The sequence below is a fragment of the Nicotiana tabacum genome, chromosome 6, assembly GCF_000715075.1.
Source record: "Nicotiana tabacum cultivar K326 chromosome 6, ASM71507v2, whole genome shotgun sequence".
Taxonomy (NCBI): domain Eukaryota; kingdom Viridiplantae; phylum Streptophyta; class Magnoliopsida; order Solanales; family Solanaceae; genus Nicotiana; species Nicotiana tabacum.
Window position 1 is genome coordinate 207,166,868 of NC_134085.1, and position 17,159 is coordinate 207,184,026.

The window sequence follows — 17,159 nt, forward strand, 5'->3', positions numbered from 1 at the left end:
AATCACAAGTTGGAAAACCATTTTGAAGGAAGATTCCTCATATATAAAAACACACAGACACATTAAACATGAAGAAATTTGTCATGCTATTCAATAGAAGAGTCTAGTGTAGGAGAATTAGAATTGTGTGCAAACAAAAGAAGTTCACACTTAGTTCATAGACCCAGAAATAAGTCTGAAAGAGTCAAGGGTCCTCAAACAGAACCCTAGTTTGATCATATGACAAAACTCGGAGGAAACCCCCAAATTCTAGGGTTTTCGACTCGAGTCAAATACAGAGATGAGGAGGCAACAGGCTTAGAGATTTCTTTTCAGAATCTCATGAGAAGACAAGCAAACACAAATAACATTCAAAACAGACAGAGTGTTGGAGCATAATGAGAGAATAGTCACGACAGTAAATGAAACGTATTTAAGAAAACCTTTTAGAAGGGACTTAAATAGAGTTCAGTAGAAGGAAAACAAAACTTAAGAACTCAGTAGGAAATACATACAGTAGAAGAACACAAAAATATCGGAAAAGCATAACAAAAGATCATATAGGAAAATACAGTAAGATAAACCTACGAGTATGGTACAAAACACAGTAGAAAACAAAGCACAGAAGAACATATATAGCATAAGAAAGCAGTAGAAGCACATGCGTGACAAATACACACAAAGAAAGGAAAATAAGAGTCGGAGAAACATTTTAAGCTTTTTCAGAAACCCTAAATCGGAAAGAAGTAATTTTTTTGAAAGAAAAATTGGGGAAAACGTTTAAAAACTCAAGTAGAGCACATATATAGAACAGATCTAAGAAAAAAATCAGAGAAAACCTCGAATATCTTAGGGTTTCAGAGGAACCCTAAAACGAAAAAGGCTTTGAAAAGGTTCGATCTGAGTCGGAGAGGTTAGAACCATGCTCAAAACATCATTATAGGCCGGAGCAAAACCGGCAAGGGCCATAGAACCTTGTATCTGTAGAGATCTGAATGGACACCTTCGAGGTCAGACATGGGACCTTCGAATACCAAGTGTTTGAGAGCAAAGGGAGATGATTTTAGGTCATCCATGGCTTGAGAGGCTATGGATTCGGTAAGCTTGAGGTAGAAGACAGTGAGAGAGGCTAGGGTTTCGAGAGAGTTTGAGAGGAGAGGGATTTCAGAGGTGGCTGATAGAAGAGAATGAGGGGATTAGGGTAGTCATTGGGGAATTAAAAAGGTAAGGAATGATCGTGGTCGTTGATCAAAATGATCAACAACCTGGATTAAAGAGAGGGCGGGCGGATCGGATAAGCGAGTCAGGGGTCGGGTTAAATTGAAATTGGGCTGGGTAATTTGGGATTTGAAATTGGGTTATTTGGGCGATCAATTTGGGCTATAATTGAAACAAAATGGGGCTATATTTTAAATAGCCAGTTTTTCCCTTTTTATTTATAAAAATAGTAACATGATTTCTGAAAATAAATTAAAGGTACTAAATTAATTAATAATATATAGATATTATATTAAAATGTTGGAACCAATTTTATAATTATACGCGCAATTAAATCTCAAAATAGGCTAAAATTATAATTAAATGCAATTTAACTTTTAAAATACTAAATAAATTTACACAAATGTGCAAAAAATTACCTTAGCTATATTTTGGTATAAACGTGAGAATAAAATAAGTTATTCACCAAAATGATGATATTGAGAATAATTATTAGTTTTTGTATTGCTAAAATAGGGCAATAAATCGATTTAAAAATCTTTTAAAATTAGGAGAAATACTAAAACGTTTGGATATACCTATATATGCATACATACGATATTTTGAAAGTATTTTGCATATATAAAATATACAGAAAAAAGTTGGGTATCAACACATACACAATATCAACTCTCAAAAACTAATACATTTCCTAAAACCCGGAATCTCATGATCACAAGCCTTTGAATGTCTACAAGCATCTAACTCTAGAATGTCTAACAAGGAAACGAAAAATACAGAAAGGCTAATACAAAAGGGAGTAAAAAGGGACTCTTCAGTCTACGAACACGGCAAATATACCTCAGAGTCTCTTCAAACGCCTCATCTCAAGCGTGATAAGTTTGAGTAGAAGTACTTGGATCTGCACATGAAAAACATGCACAGAAAGGGCATGAGTACACTACAACAGTACTCAGTAAGTACCAAGCCTAACCTCGGTCGGGTAGTGAGAGGAAGGTCAGAGCCCTACTGAGGTTAAATAAAATATAAGGTTCAACAGTGTAGAATAAAACAGTATAAATAAGTACAACAGTAAAAGTAACATAGGATAGAAAGGACAACAACAACTACTAAATAGGCAAAGTAAACACAGAAAGAAATACAGCTCAACACAAAGGTAACAACCGGGGATCTCCCAGGATACCGTCCTGTAGTCCCAAATATAAATATCTAGTGCATCTCTCGGGATACCGTCCCGTAGTCCAACTCATAATGCAAGGGGATCTCCCGAAATACCGATCCGTAGTCCCAAATGTAAATATTCAGTACAGGGAGAATCTACCGGGTGCAGTCCCATAGTTCCAATGTAAATGTACATGGGGATATCCCGGAATACCATTTTGTAGTCCCAAAGTAAACATACAGGAGGATCTCCCGGGATACCGTCCCGTAGTCCCAAAGTAAACACACAGCAACATAGTGAGCGGTGAATTAGTGCCAGCTAGTGTAGTTCGAGAGAATACATCTAGTAAATTGTGGTAGTTGCTCAAGAGAGAATTACGACAACCAAAGTACTCACGATCGGTGGAGAATACTTAGGCGAAAGTATAGAAGACAAGCGGGAAAAAATCCAACAATTGGGAAAATCATAACTCTAGACCTTCTAATCTTTTCTCCAACCCTTAGTTTCTTTAGTTGATAAATTTCTATTGCTTTTAGATAATTATTAGTTACTTAGTTTAAATAACTTAAAAGTTATTCGAGCTTGTCCTCTTGATGATATTGAACAACTATAGCTAAACCTTAGTTCTCTGTGGGATTCGACTCCGGACATTTAGACTGGATTATATTTGCAGCGACCGCTTATCCTTTTTAGGAATAGAGTTGGGCGTGATCAAATTTTGGCGTCGTTGCCGGTGAACTAACGGTATAGCTATAGGTGACATATTGCTAAGTTTCAAGTTTGAACTTTTAATTTTATTTTTTGTATTTGATTTTTTAATTTTTGTTTTACTTGTTAATTTGAGAACACATGACATCCTGGAATTATGAGAATTCTAATGTTGGTAATTCTACTGTTGATCTTCCTTGTGTGAATCGTGACAGAAACCACCTGGGTCAAAATAGTCTAAAAATTCTTGAGAGCGAGTTATGTACACCAACTCAATCTTATGTGTGGTGGTCGAGATGGTCACTTTAATGTTTGTGCTTATATTTCTTATCTTTCCCCAACCCCTTACTTTGATGGTTCTACTTTTTCTTGTGAAGTTAATAGGAACAAAAAACCCAGGGATGATAACCTGAAAGAGATCAAGGATATGCTAAAGTACCTTGTGGAACAAAATGATGAAAGACAGATGCAGATATAAAGGAAAGATACTACTATTCGCAACCTGGATGCACAAATGAGTCAACTAGTGGAAGCATTTAATGCTCAACAAGCCAATATTGGGGATAGTAGTCAAGATGAGCATGAATTAGACACTAAATTGAGGTGATAATGGAGGAGGTTAGAGTAGAATACCAACAATATATCCAACTAGAATTTGAGGATGCCGATGTTCAAGAAGTAACACTAGAGTCAGCCAAGGACATTGAAGATACAAATTTAGTTGACTCTAGTGTAATTGGTGTTGAGGAGGTCAAAAATAATGAAGTTCATGTTTGAGCGTGTTGGACCTCATTCCAAACACTTCTCTACATCATGTTTGGATGGTGAAATGGGAATAAACTCTTACGAGCATAAAAATGAGTCCAAGGAAGAGGTAGATGGGCCTTATATTTTGAAATTCTCAAGGCCGTCTAGGCAAGGTGACACTCCTCGGTCGAGAGCCAAAAAGTGCATAAAACTTTATCTAATTTTTGGCTCTCAAGAATTTGTACCGCCCCAAGAGTATAATCATAAGCTTGAAGCAAAACTTGGGGTTCAATTAATAAGCTCAAGGTGGAGGCAGAAAGTGATTCACGTCGTGCTGCGACATTAAATCAAACGCTTGTTGGTGGGAGGCAACCCAGCTTTACTGCTTTCTTTTATTTTTAATTATTTTTTTATTATATTATTTTTGTAGTGTCAATTTGTGATTTTCTAGGAGCGTGAAAAGCAAAGATATTGGAAGGATGCAACAACAAACTAGATGGTTGGAACTAAGTGTGAGGTACCCGCACGAAGGACAAAGCTTAGGAGAAGTCTGAGTATCCCATGAGTTATTGATGCTTCGGTCTTTGGCCTACCAGGGAGTTTCTGTCACCCTCTTGTTATTTATGGTGTGCATTGGGGACAATGCATAATTTTAAGTGTGAGGTGAAGAGACTGTTTGGGTAGTTTTCTATGTTAGTTGTATTTAAAGAGACCGTTTGAGTAGTTTTCTATGTTAGTTGTATTATTTTATGCGCATTTAAAAAAAGGAAAAAATCAAAAAAGAATGATGAAATGGTTTTTTAAGAGAGTGTTTGGGTAGTTTTCTATGTTAGTTGTATTATTTTATGCGCGTTAAAAAAGGAAAAAAATAGGTAAAAATAATCCCTCTTGGTTAATCTATGGCCACAGTTCTTTTCCAAGGGATGACACTTGAACCGGGTAGTAGTTTTCTTTTCAAGCAGAATTTTCAAAAACGTTTTGGACTTTTCCCAACGATGGACTTCCTAGACAGTTTTCTTGAGAGTTTAAAGTCTAAAGAATTTTTGTTTCAACTGATAATAGAATGGGAAGAACTTGAGTATCTATGCTTTTTGACATATGTTGGGGCTTAGAGCTGAAGCATTTGCGCTGAGTACTTTCTTCTTTATTCTTGTGACTATATGCCTTGAGAATATATGTGTTCCTTTTGATGCTTGGGCTCGTCTATTGACTCCTGTTGTTACTTCCTAGTGTTTGGATTATTTCATGACTGTGCTAGTTGCTTTAACTTGAGAGTGGGGTTTGAGCCGTCCTGAGTAAGTCATGTGCATTGTGTGAGGTAAGATTTTGGTTGTACTCTGTGCCATTCATTGTTAGTCTAGAACTTGCCTCGTGTATGTGTCAAAGCGAAATAATTAAGTCTTGTGAATTTAGAAAATGATATAGGCGTTTCTTTGATTGATCCTTCAGTCTATCTTCCTACCAGTGATAAAAATTATCCTTTGATAGCCAATTTGAGTCTGTAAGCCTTTTCCTTGGTACCCACAGTACAAGATGTATCACATTGTTCTTAATTAAATCTTGTTGAACCTTTACCTCTGAAAGCACTTAAGTCGCTAGAAGTGAAGGGAAAGAGATTGGGTATTTTTTTAGGGAAACCATAGAACGGCCAAAAGGTGCATGTGTATATTGAGAAAGCCACTAGCAGGAAATACTAATTTATGGAAGGTGTTGAAAAGATTATTATAAAAAAATCCTCCAATTCACGTTGATATGTGCTAGTGCTTATGTAGATGTGCTTAAAGTCAATGGGCTACGTTATTTACGATTTCGTAGCAATATGTTGAGTGATCATGAAGATGATGTGCTTAAAGGTTAATGTGTATTGTATTAAAAGTACTTACGAGGGTTAGCCACTACTATCCATATCTATCCTACCTGTCCCATAGCCTACATTACAACCCATGAAGACCTAATTGATCCTAGACCTTGCGAGCTTAAATTAGTAGAGACTTACATTACGAGCAAGCCTACGGTACGAGCTTTGGGGGGCACATGAGTTTTTTTTGCGAGAGTGAGTAAATTCTTTCATTCTGTGAGTCATTAAATTATACTTGAATTCATATTTGAGTGTGTGGACTGATTACTCTCTTTGTTTTGTTGGTAAGGGCACATGCTTTACAAAGGATTGGTAAGGAGCTCGTATCTTTAGTTTGCACAAGAAGCGAGTCACAAAGAGGAATGTAGTGGAGTCAATTTTTGAGGCTAGGATGTTTAAAGAGTCACACAAATATTTTAAATAATCTTGGTATGAGTTTAGAACTTGAGAAAATGTATGAGGAGTGCATATGCTGGGTTCTAAGCGTTGATATAAACCATTATTTTTGGTGTGATGCTTGAGTATGTTTTGAAAGATATTTCTTGTCTATGTGCTTAATTTTAAGTTGCTCGAGGACGAGCAAAAGTTTAAGTGTGGGGTGGCGTCAAATGATGAAAAGTACATATTTTTGAGTATATTTTCATATTAATTCTTGTGTGAGCTGCGGGAGATTAAATGGTTTTTGAAGTGAAATATACTCATGATGTGTTTCTTATGCGTAGGAACTAGTTTGCATGATAAATGATCAAAAGATGATAATTCGACACAAAAAGAAGAAATTAAAGGAGTGGGAGCTCATCTATTCCCGTGCGTTGGCACGAAGTCGGACGCGAAAAAGGAGAAAAGTTAAGGCACAAAACAGCGAAGCGAAACAAAACACGGAGCACTTCGCAAAATGGAAGAATTTTAAAAGCTGAATCCGCATCAAAGTCTGCGTCTAAACGTGAAGGCAGACGTGGATCCGCGTCAAAGTCCGCGTCTAGCGCGAAGACAAACGCGGATTCCAGCTTTCCCTAACCGAAGTGGGATTGGAGAATTTCTCCCTTTAGCAACCCTAAGTGATATAAATACATCTTAAGACACAAAATTGAGAGGATGAGACACTACTTTAGGGTTAGACAATACCCTTGGAGGTAAGAACACGCTAGGAGTAAGGAGGAAGATTCAACTACGAGTTTTTCCCCTTCTTCTTCCTATTTTTATTGTTGGTTATGAATTTGAGTATTGTGTTTTCATATACTTTTATGAATAGCTAATTTATTATCTAGAGTTTTGATGGAACCTCTTGGAGGATGAATTCTTGTTATGTTTTCATATAATTTAACCTTTGGATTTATCTACTTGTTCAACTACGTGCTTATTTCAGTTGATTGAATGACCATCAATTGACCGTGTCTATTTAGTGTGTACCGCTCGAGAGAGAGTACATATTTAGGTAGTTGTTGAACAACATCACTCCTAACATATGTGAGAGATCAATACGGAGGGTTTAAAGGCAGTATTAGAGATAACGAAACCTTGGTGCGATCGTAGTGAGCGGTGAATTAGTGCCAGCTAGAGTAGTTCGAGAGAATACATCTAGTAAATTGTGGTAGTTGCTCGAGAGAGAATTACGACAACCAAAGTACTCAGGATCGGTATAGAATACTTAGGCGAAAGTATAGAAGACAAGCGGGAAGGATTCCAACAATTGGGGAAATCATAACTCTAAACCTCCTAATCTTTTCTCCAATCCTTAGTTTCTTTAGTTGATAAATTTCTATTGCTTTTTTATAATTATTAGTTAAATAGTTTAAATAACTTAAAAGTTATTCGAGCTTTTCCTCTTGGTGATATTGAACAACTATAGTTAAATCTTAGTTCTCTGTGGGATTCGACTCCGAACTTTTAGACCGAATTATATTTGTAGCGACTGCTTATCCTTTTTAGGACTAGAGTTGGACATGATCAACCACGTATAAATTTCATTGTATCGTTTTACGAGTAAATACAGACCCTTGGTGGAAATGAAAATTCAATGATATTTTCTTAAATTGGGAGATTTTTGAACGATTTGTGGACCCAAAAAACAATCTGACCAAATACTACCATACAATTTCTATGTAAGATTTTTTTTTTGAATTGTCATGAGAAAATTCAAGCATTTCACATCTTATTGTACCATACATTTGTCAACGTGCTTAATGCAAGTGGACGAGTTTTTAGAGAATCGTGTTTCTTGATATTCATACAGTAAATTTAACTACACAAAAATCGCGGTAAAAAAATAATAATTCTTGCAGTGTAAAATGCGGAAAACTCAAGCCCATGGTTTGCTGCTGACATGGGAAAAGTAACGCCTCTAAGTGACATGGCAGTAGTTTATTGGCAGAGGCATCTGACGTGGCTCTCCGTCTTCGTCATAACTATGGGAAATCCGCCTGTCCTTATCGGGTCCAAGTACGGTCAGTTTTTTCAACTAACCTTCTTTTAACCAAATCAGAAAACCCAAGGTTCTATTCTTTTACTAGATCTCAAACTGACATATTAGTATGGCATTTTAGGTAATTTTACCCGAAAAAGGTGGTGAATCTTATTTTCACTTCCTTTCTTCTATACCCCCGCCTCCCCCCCCCCCTATTCACATATAAATTCTCACCTACAATACGGACTTTTATCTAATTCTCTCCCGATCTGATCCGCCGTCCGCCTCCGGATACAGCCTCTGCATTCTCGCCGTAAACCGTCGTTGTGTAGAAATCCAATTTTGCATGATTTGGTAGCTGATTTGTCCTCAGATCCGTACGTTACTTTGCTTTCTCTCTTTCCATCCGTCTCCGATCGATCCATTCAGTGCTGATCATTCAGGTATTGCTATTGGATGGTGCTTATGTAATTAACGCTTTTACGTGTGTTTGTATCAGAATCAACTTACTTTACAATTAAACGTATCGCCGATGCAATCCAGTATTTCGTTATTTTTTATGTGATTTTGTTGTTGTACATGCATAATGAATTCAAATCACTGGTTTTGGGGCGTATTCACATTGTATATTACGAGTAACCTTTGGTCCTGTTTATATAGAGGAGAGAAGCGCTGTGCTATGCTTGTATGTTTGGGGAAGAATTGTTTTTTTGACGTGTCTGCGTTAACATTCGTTTGAAATTATATTATTTTAGTTTAATCACTTTTACAATATTTTGGTTTGGGATGACCTATAATGCATAACATGTTTTTTTTTGCCAATTGCGTTTTTAAGGCTGAGATTTTGGTCGTTATTTTATATACAGCAATTAGACAGGTTTACTTTTGCTGAGATCTATATTCGAATTTGTTGTTTTGTTTGCCTCTTTTACCTTTTCCATGTAAGATCTCATTATTCTGAGTTAGTAATCCTTACTCATATAAAGGTTTTTGATTTTTATGTACCAAAAGAGTGCCCTTGGAAAGTGTGGCTGTGGCTTGTTTTGTTTCTGCATGTCTACCTGGATGATGATTCTTGCAATCCTGCCTCCATTAAAGTTTCGTTTCCTAATTTGGATTGTTATTCTCAGGCATTTAGCAGTAGTTGAAATGGCATCAACAGGATGGTTGAAGGGAAGAGTGAAAGCCGTTCCCTCTGGTGACAGTTTGGTGATAATGGGCAGTTCCAAGGCTGAAATTCCCCCTGAAAAATCTATTACCTTAGCATCTCTAATGGCTCCACGATTGGTATGACTTGCACTAAGAACCCTTTTTTTTCAAATGATACATATCTTCGAATTGCTCTCCTCGTTCAAATCTCATTCTAGCTTTTCACTTGTAGGCACGTCGTGGTGGGGTGGATGAGCCATTTGCATGGCAAAGCAGAGAGTTCTTGAGGAAGCTTTGCATTGGAAAGGTGTTCTTGCATTGATTATTCTAACTAGTATGTATTTCCTGTCCTTTTAATATGATTCTGAACTGCATCCATTTTTTTCCTTAGGAGGTCACCTTCAAGGTGGAATATACTGTACCTTCCATAGGGAGGGAATATGGCACTGTTTTTCTTGGCGACAAGAATGTTTCCATGCTAGTTGTTGCTTCAGGCTGGGCCAAGGTTGGTGCATTGGTGTTAATTTCTCTGTTCGTCAGCTGACTTATTTCCCATTAGATCTAGTTTCATGAAATGATTAATTTTGATGGAACCAGGTCAGGGAGCAGGGTCAACAGAAAGATGCTAACCCCTATTTAAAACCGCTGCAAGATGCTGAGGAACAAGCTAAGCAACAAGGTCTAGGTCGTTGGAGTAGGGTGTGTTTCTCATTGTCTCTAATGTGTCTTTGTTACTGGACAAATATTGTGAACTTCACCATTTTACTTGATCAACAACAAATGCTGTTAACTTCAAAGCAATATCTATCCAAGCTTTATCTTCTTTTGGATGGATGGATTGAGCCAGGGAAAATGAATTTTCTCTGCAGACTGGAACACTAAGAAGTAGTTTGCTTCTTTTCCAGATGTTTTTGCGCATGTTTTTTGTCCCATTTTGTGGTCTGCTTCTGTATGCAGTACACCCTCAGCTACAGGATTTAATCTAAAATGTATTGAGGTTTGATTGTTAGAACTTCAGGATTAGTGCCCACTGCTGAGACAGTGGGTGGTATCCAGATTAACCTGTTTTATTTCTTTTTCTTGTTATTCTTTCACGTATAATGGCCAGCAACTAGATCTTTATCTAAACTGTAATCTTTTATGAGTAGCTTCTGTCACTGTGGTCTGTGTTGGCTGGTGGATCTTTTGCGCAGTATCTTTGTCCTTTTTAGTTCAGTGGTCCATATATTGTGAAATCTCAAGCTTGATGCCTTCTTTATTTTTTATTTTTGCGTAGTAATCCCTGGCATACTGCTTTTTCAGGCACCTGGTGCTTCTGAGGCATCTATTAGGAATCTACCTCCATCTGCAATCGGTGATCCTAGTATCTTTGATGCAAGGGGCCTTTTGGAGGAAAATAAAGGTAAGCTGATAGAAGCATTTGTTGAGCAGGTTCGTGATGGAAGTACACTGCGAGTGTACTTGCTTCCAGACTTCCAGTTCATCCAAGTGTTCATTGCCGGAATACAGGTCAATGCAGTACAAGTTGAAATTTCTACACGGCCAGCTCTTGTTACTTTACCAGTGCCCCTTCTTTTTTTTTTTAAATAAACAGGCACCAACTATGGGAAGAAGAGCAACATCAGAAACTGTTGTTAATGCTAGTATTACCTCTGATGAACCAAACGGAGAATCAACTACTGAACCTCGTGCTACTCCGACAACAGCTCAGAGGCTGGCAGCCTCAGCAGCATCTGTATCAGAAGTTGCTCCAGATCCATATGGCAGAGAAGCAAAGCATTTTACCGAAACTCGTGTGTTAAATAGAGATGTGAGATTCTTGTTAGCTCTCAATGGTTTGTGTTTCCGGTTTATTCTTTTTCTAATTTAGTTTAACGTGCAGGTTCGGATTGTCCTGGAGGGTGTTGACAAGTTTAGCAATCTGATTGGCTCAGTGTACTATCCTGATGGAGAATCGGCAAAAAACCTGGGTTTGGAGCTTGTTGAAAATGTGCGTGATAGACATACAATTGTTGATACTTTTGCTTGTTTAATCTAATTATTTCTTTGTCTATTAAGAAACTGATGTTTTTTAGAAAAGGTCACCGTAAAAGGTACACTTTGTTTTTGAAAAGAAATTGGAAACTTTCTTAACCTTAACTGCCTTTCTTGTTGGTTGTCTCTTGTAAAGATTAGTTGTTTACTGATAGATTTTCTCTAATTCGGAAGGCTCTGATTTTACGCTTCGATATGCTCAACAAGTGGCTTATATCTTGTTCAGTGACACAGTTAGTCCTCTTGTTTTCCTGGTCATTAGTAGTACAAATGCTGTCTTCAATATTATGCATCTGTGTGCATTATGTACTGTGTCCTGTCATAGTATTTATTACCTTTACATTCAGTCTGGGCATTATCTCTCTCTCATTTTGTGCCATCCCTTGTTTTCTTTATGTGGATTTGCAAGGGATCCTCTTTCACCTAAATGCATTAACTTTCTCTTGCCATAACTTTCTTCACTTAACTCTTTCTTTAATGTTTGAAGTTGTAGTTTAAAAGCTGTTTATTTCGGTTATCTCTACTTTTCAATCAGTTAACTCATTGACGGTGATCAGCTAGTTCCTCCTAATTCTAGAACAGGAAATGTATAATTATTTTGCGGTTTTTAGAACATTCAAGTCCTGTCTGATCTAAACTTTATGCCCTCTCCTTTCCTTTGGCATAGGGTTATGCTAAGTACATTGATTGGAGTGCAAACATGCTTGAGGGGGAAGTCAAGAAGCAGTTGAAAGATGCTGAGCTTCAGGCCAAGAAGACTCGCCTAAGAATCTGGACGAACTATGTACCCCCAGCAACAAATTCCAAGGCTATTCATGACCAGAATTTCACAGGAAAGGTAGCTATGAGTCAAAGGGTTGTTTAAGTAGTTTTATACTCTCTCTCTCTCTCTCTCTCTCTCTTCTCAAATGATTTGTGCTTGGCTTTTTCTAGGTGGTTGAGGTTGTCAGCGGAGATTGTCTCATTATAGCTGATGATTCTCTGCCATTTGGACATCCATCAGCAGAACGAAGAGTTAATCTTTCAAGTATTAGGACTCCTAAAATGGGGAATCCTCGTAGAGATGAAAAGCCTGCTCCCTATGCTCGTGAAGCAAAGGAATTTTTGAGAAATCGCCTTATCGGAAGACAGGTATTGCTCTCTCTCTGATGTCTCCTCTCCTAATTTCAGACTTACAGAATCAGAAGGAGATGATTTACTAACTTAAATGCTTTCAGGTTCATGTTTCAATGGAGTACTCTCGAAAGGTCGGCATGGCAGATGGGCCTGGTGCTCCTGCCAGTGGCACAGATTCAAGGGTGATGGACTTTGGATCTGTATTCCTAGCATCAAAGGATGGGGATGATGCATCACCTGCTCCATCTGCTGCAGGCAACCAGTTGGCTGGAGTGAATGTTGCTGAGCTTTTAGTTGGCCGTGGTTTTGCAACTGTTGTTAGACATCGTGATTTTGAAGAACGCTCAAACTATTATGATGCCCTTCTCTCAGCAGAATCACGCGCTATTTCTGGGAAAAAGGGCATGCATTCTCCTAAAGAACCTCCAGTGATGCATGTTACAGATTTGCTAGCAGTTAGTATCCTTCTCACTGATTCTCTTTTTTTATGTGTCTCTAAGGAAATATCTAATTGTTTCTGCTTTATGTCTTTCAGGGACCGTCAAAGAAAGCTAGAGACTTTTTGCCTTTCTTGCAGCGTAACAGGAGGATGTCTGCTGTAGTAGAATATGTCCTCAGTGGTCATAGATTCAAACTGTTTATTCCCAAGGAGACTTGCAGCATTGCTTTTTCTATCTCTGGAGTGAGATGCCCAGGTCGTGATGAACCCTACTCTGAGGAAGCCATTGCCTTGATGAGGAGGAAGATAATGCAGAGGGATGTTGAGGTACATTGTTTTCTTCTTACATTTGGAATGTGTTACATTTGAATTCTCTCTCTTATTTGTTTCCTGTTGTCTTCTACATAGATCGAGGTAGAAACAGTTGATAGAACAGGTACTTTCTTGGGCACATTATGGGAATCGAGATCCAATGTGGCAGTGACTCTACTGGAAGCTGGTTTAGCAAGGCTTCAAACTTCTTTTGGTACTGATAGAATCCAAGATGCTCATCTTCTCATGCAAGCTGAACAGGCAGCCAAAAGGCAGAAATTGAAGGCAAGAGCTTGATCTGCTATACATAATTTTTTTTAAATAAAAATGGTCTGTTATACTTGTTAGTCATGGGTTTGTTCTTTATTATTTATTAACAAACAACTCCATATAGGTATGGGAGAATTACGTTGAGGGAGAGGAAGTTGCCAATGGTGGAGCAGCTGAAAAGCGCCAAAAAGAAGAGGTGAAGGTAATGTAATTAGATCTAGTGCTTCTCAGTTAAACATTGTTTAGCATAATTTACCATCTGGATTCATTGTGAATACTAGTTTTATTTTATGATTGCTTGACTTCTGTACTTTTTACATCCATATATATTCTCAGGTAACAGTCACTGAAGTTTTGGGAGGTGGTAAATTTTATGTTCAGTTGGTTTCCGACCAGAAAGTAGCTGCCATTCAGAAGCAGCTTGCTTCTCTAAATCTTCAAGAGGCTCCTGTAATTGGTGCCTTTAATCCAAAGAAAGGTGATATTGTTCTTGCTCAATTCAGTGCTGATAATTCATGGAACCGAGCAATGGTAAGTGATCCAATTTCCTTTTTCTTGTACTTTATTTTATTTATGTAGTTCCACAATGCTTTGAATTAAACAGTTGGAGATGTGACTTGGATTACTACTGAGTACCCTAACCCTGTGTATTCTACTATGTGAATGGAAATTATGATATTAGCTAGTTTTATGAAGTCAAACCTTTAAATTGTCAAAATTATTATGTGCTACTTTTTACTTGCTACTTTTCACTTAAACAGAGAAAGTTACAATGTGATGCTTTCCCATCAATCAAATAAACCATCTGCTTAAACTGTATACTCCATTTTTTCATCACATGAGCTGTACTGGTTAGTTAAGTGTTTTCTTTGGTACTAAATAGATAAATATTAAAAGTAAATCCCTGTTCATGTAATGTCTCTTGCTCTTTAAAAACAATACATTACTTCGTCTTGCGGCTGCTCTGGTCTGCTGCTCTGCGTCTCATGAATTGAATTTCGTTCATCAACTAGTTGTCCCCCAAGCCCTTATTTTACCCAATGTATATCTTGGTTGGGTATTACTCTAGAGGTTTCATGTCTTCTGAAGGATATTAGGTGATTTTATTGTGTTATTATTTTGCTTGTCATATCATTTTTTTTTATTCTGATTTTGCACTTTAAAATTTGTTTAAGATTGTCAATGCCCCTCGTGGTGCTGTGGAATCTTCCAAAGACAAGTTTGAAGTTTTCTACATTGATTATGGAAACCAAGAAGTTGTTTCTTACAGTCAGTTGCGGCCTCTAGAGGCATCTGTTTCCTCCAGTCCTGGTCTAGCTCAGCTCTGCAGTCTTGCTCATGTTAAAGTTCCTGGGCTAGAGGATGATTATGGTCAGGAAGCAGCTTACCGGCTAAGTGAGCTTCTTCTAAGTGGGCCAAAGGAATTCAGAGCTGCTATCGAGGAAAAAGACGCTTCAGGTGGAAAAGTCAAAGGTCAAGGAACAGGGACAATCTTTTTGGTGACTTTGGTTGATCCTGAAACTGATGTCAGCATAAATGCTACCTTGCTTAAGGTTTGAAATTATGGTCCCTTTTATGTTAATTATGATTTGAGATTATTCTACTCATTTAGCAACTAGTTCTTTTTTGCACTGCCCCCTCCCTAGCTTTTGGTCTCCAAACTTGTTTTGGTACTACAGTATCATAGTGAAGCAGTTGGCTGTTCAAATTCCATTTGTGTAGTCCCAGTCTGTTAAAACGTGAAGGTTTAGCTAGATTATCTTTTATCTGGTAAAGTTGGGTTTTAAAAGACCTAGAGCTTCCATTCTCCAAAAGAATTTGCCTGTGCCCCTACTTAAGGATTATATTTTATTGTGCTGGTGGTGTTAATAGCAGAGCATCTAACAAGGACCTGTAAATTTTTCAGGAAGGACTTGCTAGGATGGAGAAAAGGAGGAGGTGGGAGCCCAAGGACAAACAACAGGCTCTGGATGAATTGGAGAAGTATCAAACAGAAGCACGACAGAAAAGACTTGCAATGTGGGAGTATGGAGATGTCGAGTCAGATGATGAGGATTCTGCTATCCCTGCTAAGAAAGCTGCTGGCAAACGGTGAATGCAACAGTTAACTGGTGGCAATTGCCAATTTGGATGGGGCTTTTTCGGGCTAAACTCCCACCAATTAAACAAACAAGACAATTGCTGTCTAAGGAAATAGAGCACTGAAAGTTTGAGTTAGCTTTTAATGTGGTGTTCACATGTAACTTTAGGAGTGAGACTTCAGGAGGTGAGAGAAATTTTGTTCTTTGTTCTTTAAATTTTCAATTTTTAACTTATACGACTCTGAATAAACCGGCCTCCTTTGTCGTTCCATTTGGAATGTGATAAATTTTATGTTAAAACTGAGGCAATATTTACTCTACCCAATTACTTTCTCTTCTTTAATCTACCACTCCCAATGTTTCCTCAACTATTCTTTCTGCTTACCATCTTGATTGTCCTTGTTATTTGGGTTTTACATATTGTCAATGAATATTTCGAGTAAAGAAGGAAACAAAAAAAAAAAAATTCAATCATTTGATGGAATGCTTAAGAGGTAAAACAAGATTAATTATATATACATTAAGCGTGTGTAGAAAGGGAAAAACGCAGAATATGTCAGAGTGGGGGGATTTGATTCTAAATTGGGGTTTCAGTGGTATATGTGCGTTAATTTCTCGCGCATCTTCGTCCCTTATCAGCAATTCCGGTTTTGGCCGGAGAAGAAAATATTTCCTGCTCGTTGCATGTGATACAGCATAAGATTCCATTCGAAGCATAAGATTCCATTCGAAGTAACGTAACAGGATTCGCTGTTGCACCATCTTCCATTCTTCTCCGGATCTACCCGCTGAGGGTGGCACGTGTGAGTCCAAGCGTGATTGGAAATGCAACATTGCTTAGAGTTACGAGAGTTATGGAAATCTCTTGAGAGAAAGAACACTTTTTAAGCGAGGAAACGCCTCTCTAAGAGAAAACTTTTAAATTCTCGACAAGGAAGCCCCATAAAATTCTTCTTTGTTGTGTTGCTATCATAAAATAGCGTTCTTCGCTTCTGAAAGCTCCATTCGTGCCCACCTACCGATCGAGGAAGACGCTACCAATCCCTGAATCGAGGGACTACGCGCTTTCAATCCCTTACAGCTGCCTTCCAAGCCCTTCCACTGCCCGAACTACCAATCGCCCCACTATCTGCTAGTCTGGTTCGACTCGAACTTCTGTCATGTCAAGCATAATGGAAGCAAAAATGTTATGGTTCACTTGTTGGAGAATTTGTATTGAAGAATGTTGTATCACCTTGTAAAGCCGATATATGAACTCTTGGGTTTTTCATTTGAACACCTTTACTTGAGAAAATGGCTACTAATAAAGACTTGTGATGGTGCGTGTTGTTCAATTGCTGCTGACATGGATTTAATTTAATATTTTGTATAGCCACATCTTCCATTCATTCATATTTTGTTGACACCTGTATGTTCAAGGTTCCACTTCTTTTTTTTTAATCAAATTAATTTTTTCTACACAAATCCCTTCCACTCCCTCATAACCCGCCGGAGAAAACCTTACCGAACTGGGAATCAATTTGAAAATCCGTAGATTTAATCATCGGCAACCGGTCAAATATCTTCGGCGATTGTCTTTTTTCTATACCACCCAATACCTTTCACTTTCATTGTTTATCATCTTCTCACCAAGAAAATATGAACCATCTGCAAAACCTTTTACCACCAAAAATTACAAAGAA

General features: G+C 37.8%; 1 protein-coding gene across 1 annotated transcript; it reads left to right on the forward strand.

The window, feature by feature from the left end:
* The first annotated feature begins 8,170 nt into the window (after window positions 1–8,170).
* On the forward strand, window positions 8,171–15,802 carry LOC107815454 (ribonuclease TUDOR 1). Its single transcript, XM_016641032.2, has 17 exons — window positions 8,171–8,519; window positions 9,207–9,363; window positions 9,458–9,532; window positions 9,617–9,730; window positions 9,823–9,924; window positions 10,528–10,734; window positions 10,820–11,035; window positions 11,108–11,215; window positions 11,927–12,097; window positions 12,193–12,390; window positions 12,477–12,830; window positions 12,911–13,141; window positions 13,223–13,411; window positions 13,521–13,598; window positions 13,733–13,927; window positions 14,572–14,949; window positions 15,303–15,802. Exons 2-17 carry the CDS (start codon window positions 9,226–9,228, stop codon window positions 15,489–15,491), a joined length of 2,943 nt encoding a protein of 980 aa, XP_016496518.2. The 5' UTR covers window positions 8,171–8,519; window positions 9,207–9,225; the 3' UTR covers window positions 15,492–15,802.
* Window positions 15,803–17,159: the final 1,357 nt, after the last annotated feature.

Excerpts from the sequence above, each read along its gene's own strand:
- LOC107815454 (XM_016641032.2), top strand. The coding sequence starts at position 9,226 with ATGGCATCAACAGGATGGTTGAAGGGAAGAGTGAAAGCCGTTCCCTCT. Across the intron at positions 12,098-12,192 it reads ACCAGAATTTCACAGGAAAG|GTGGTTGAGGTTGTCAGCGG; the intron begins GTAGCTATGAGT and ends GGCTTTTTCTAG. Across the intron at positions 13,928-14,571 it reads ATTCATGGAACCGAGCAATG|ATTGTCAATGCCCCTCGTGG; the intron begins GTAAGTGATCCA and ends AATTTGTTTAAG.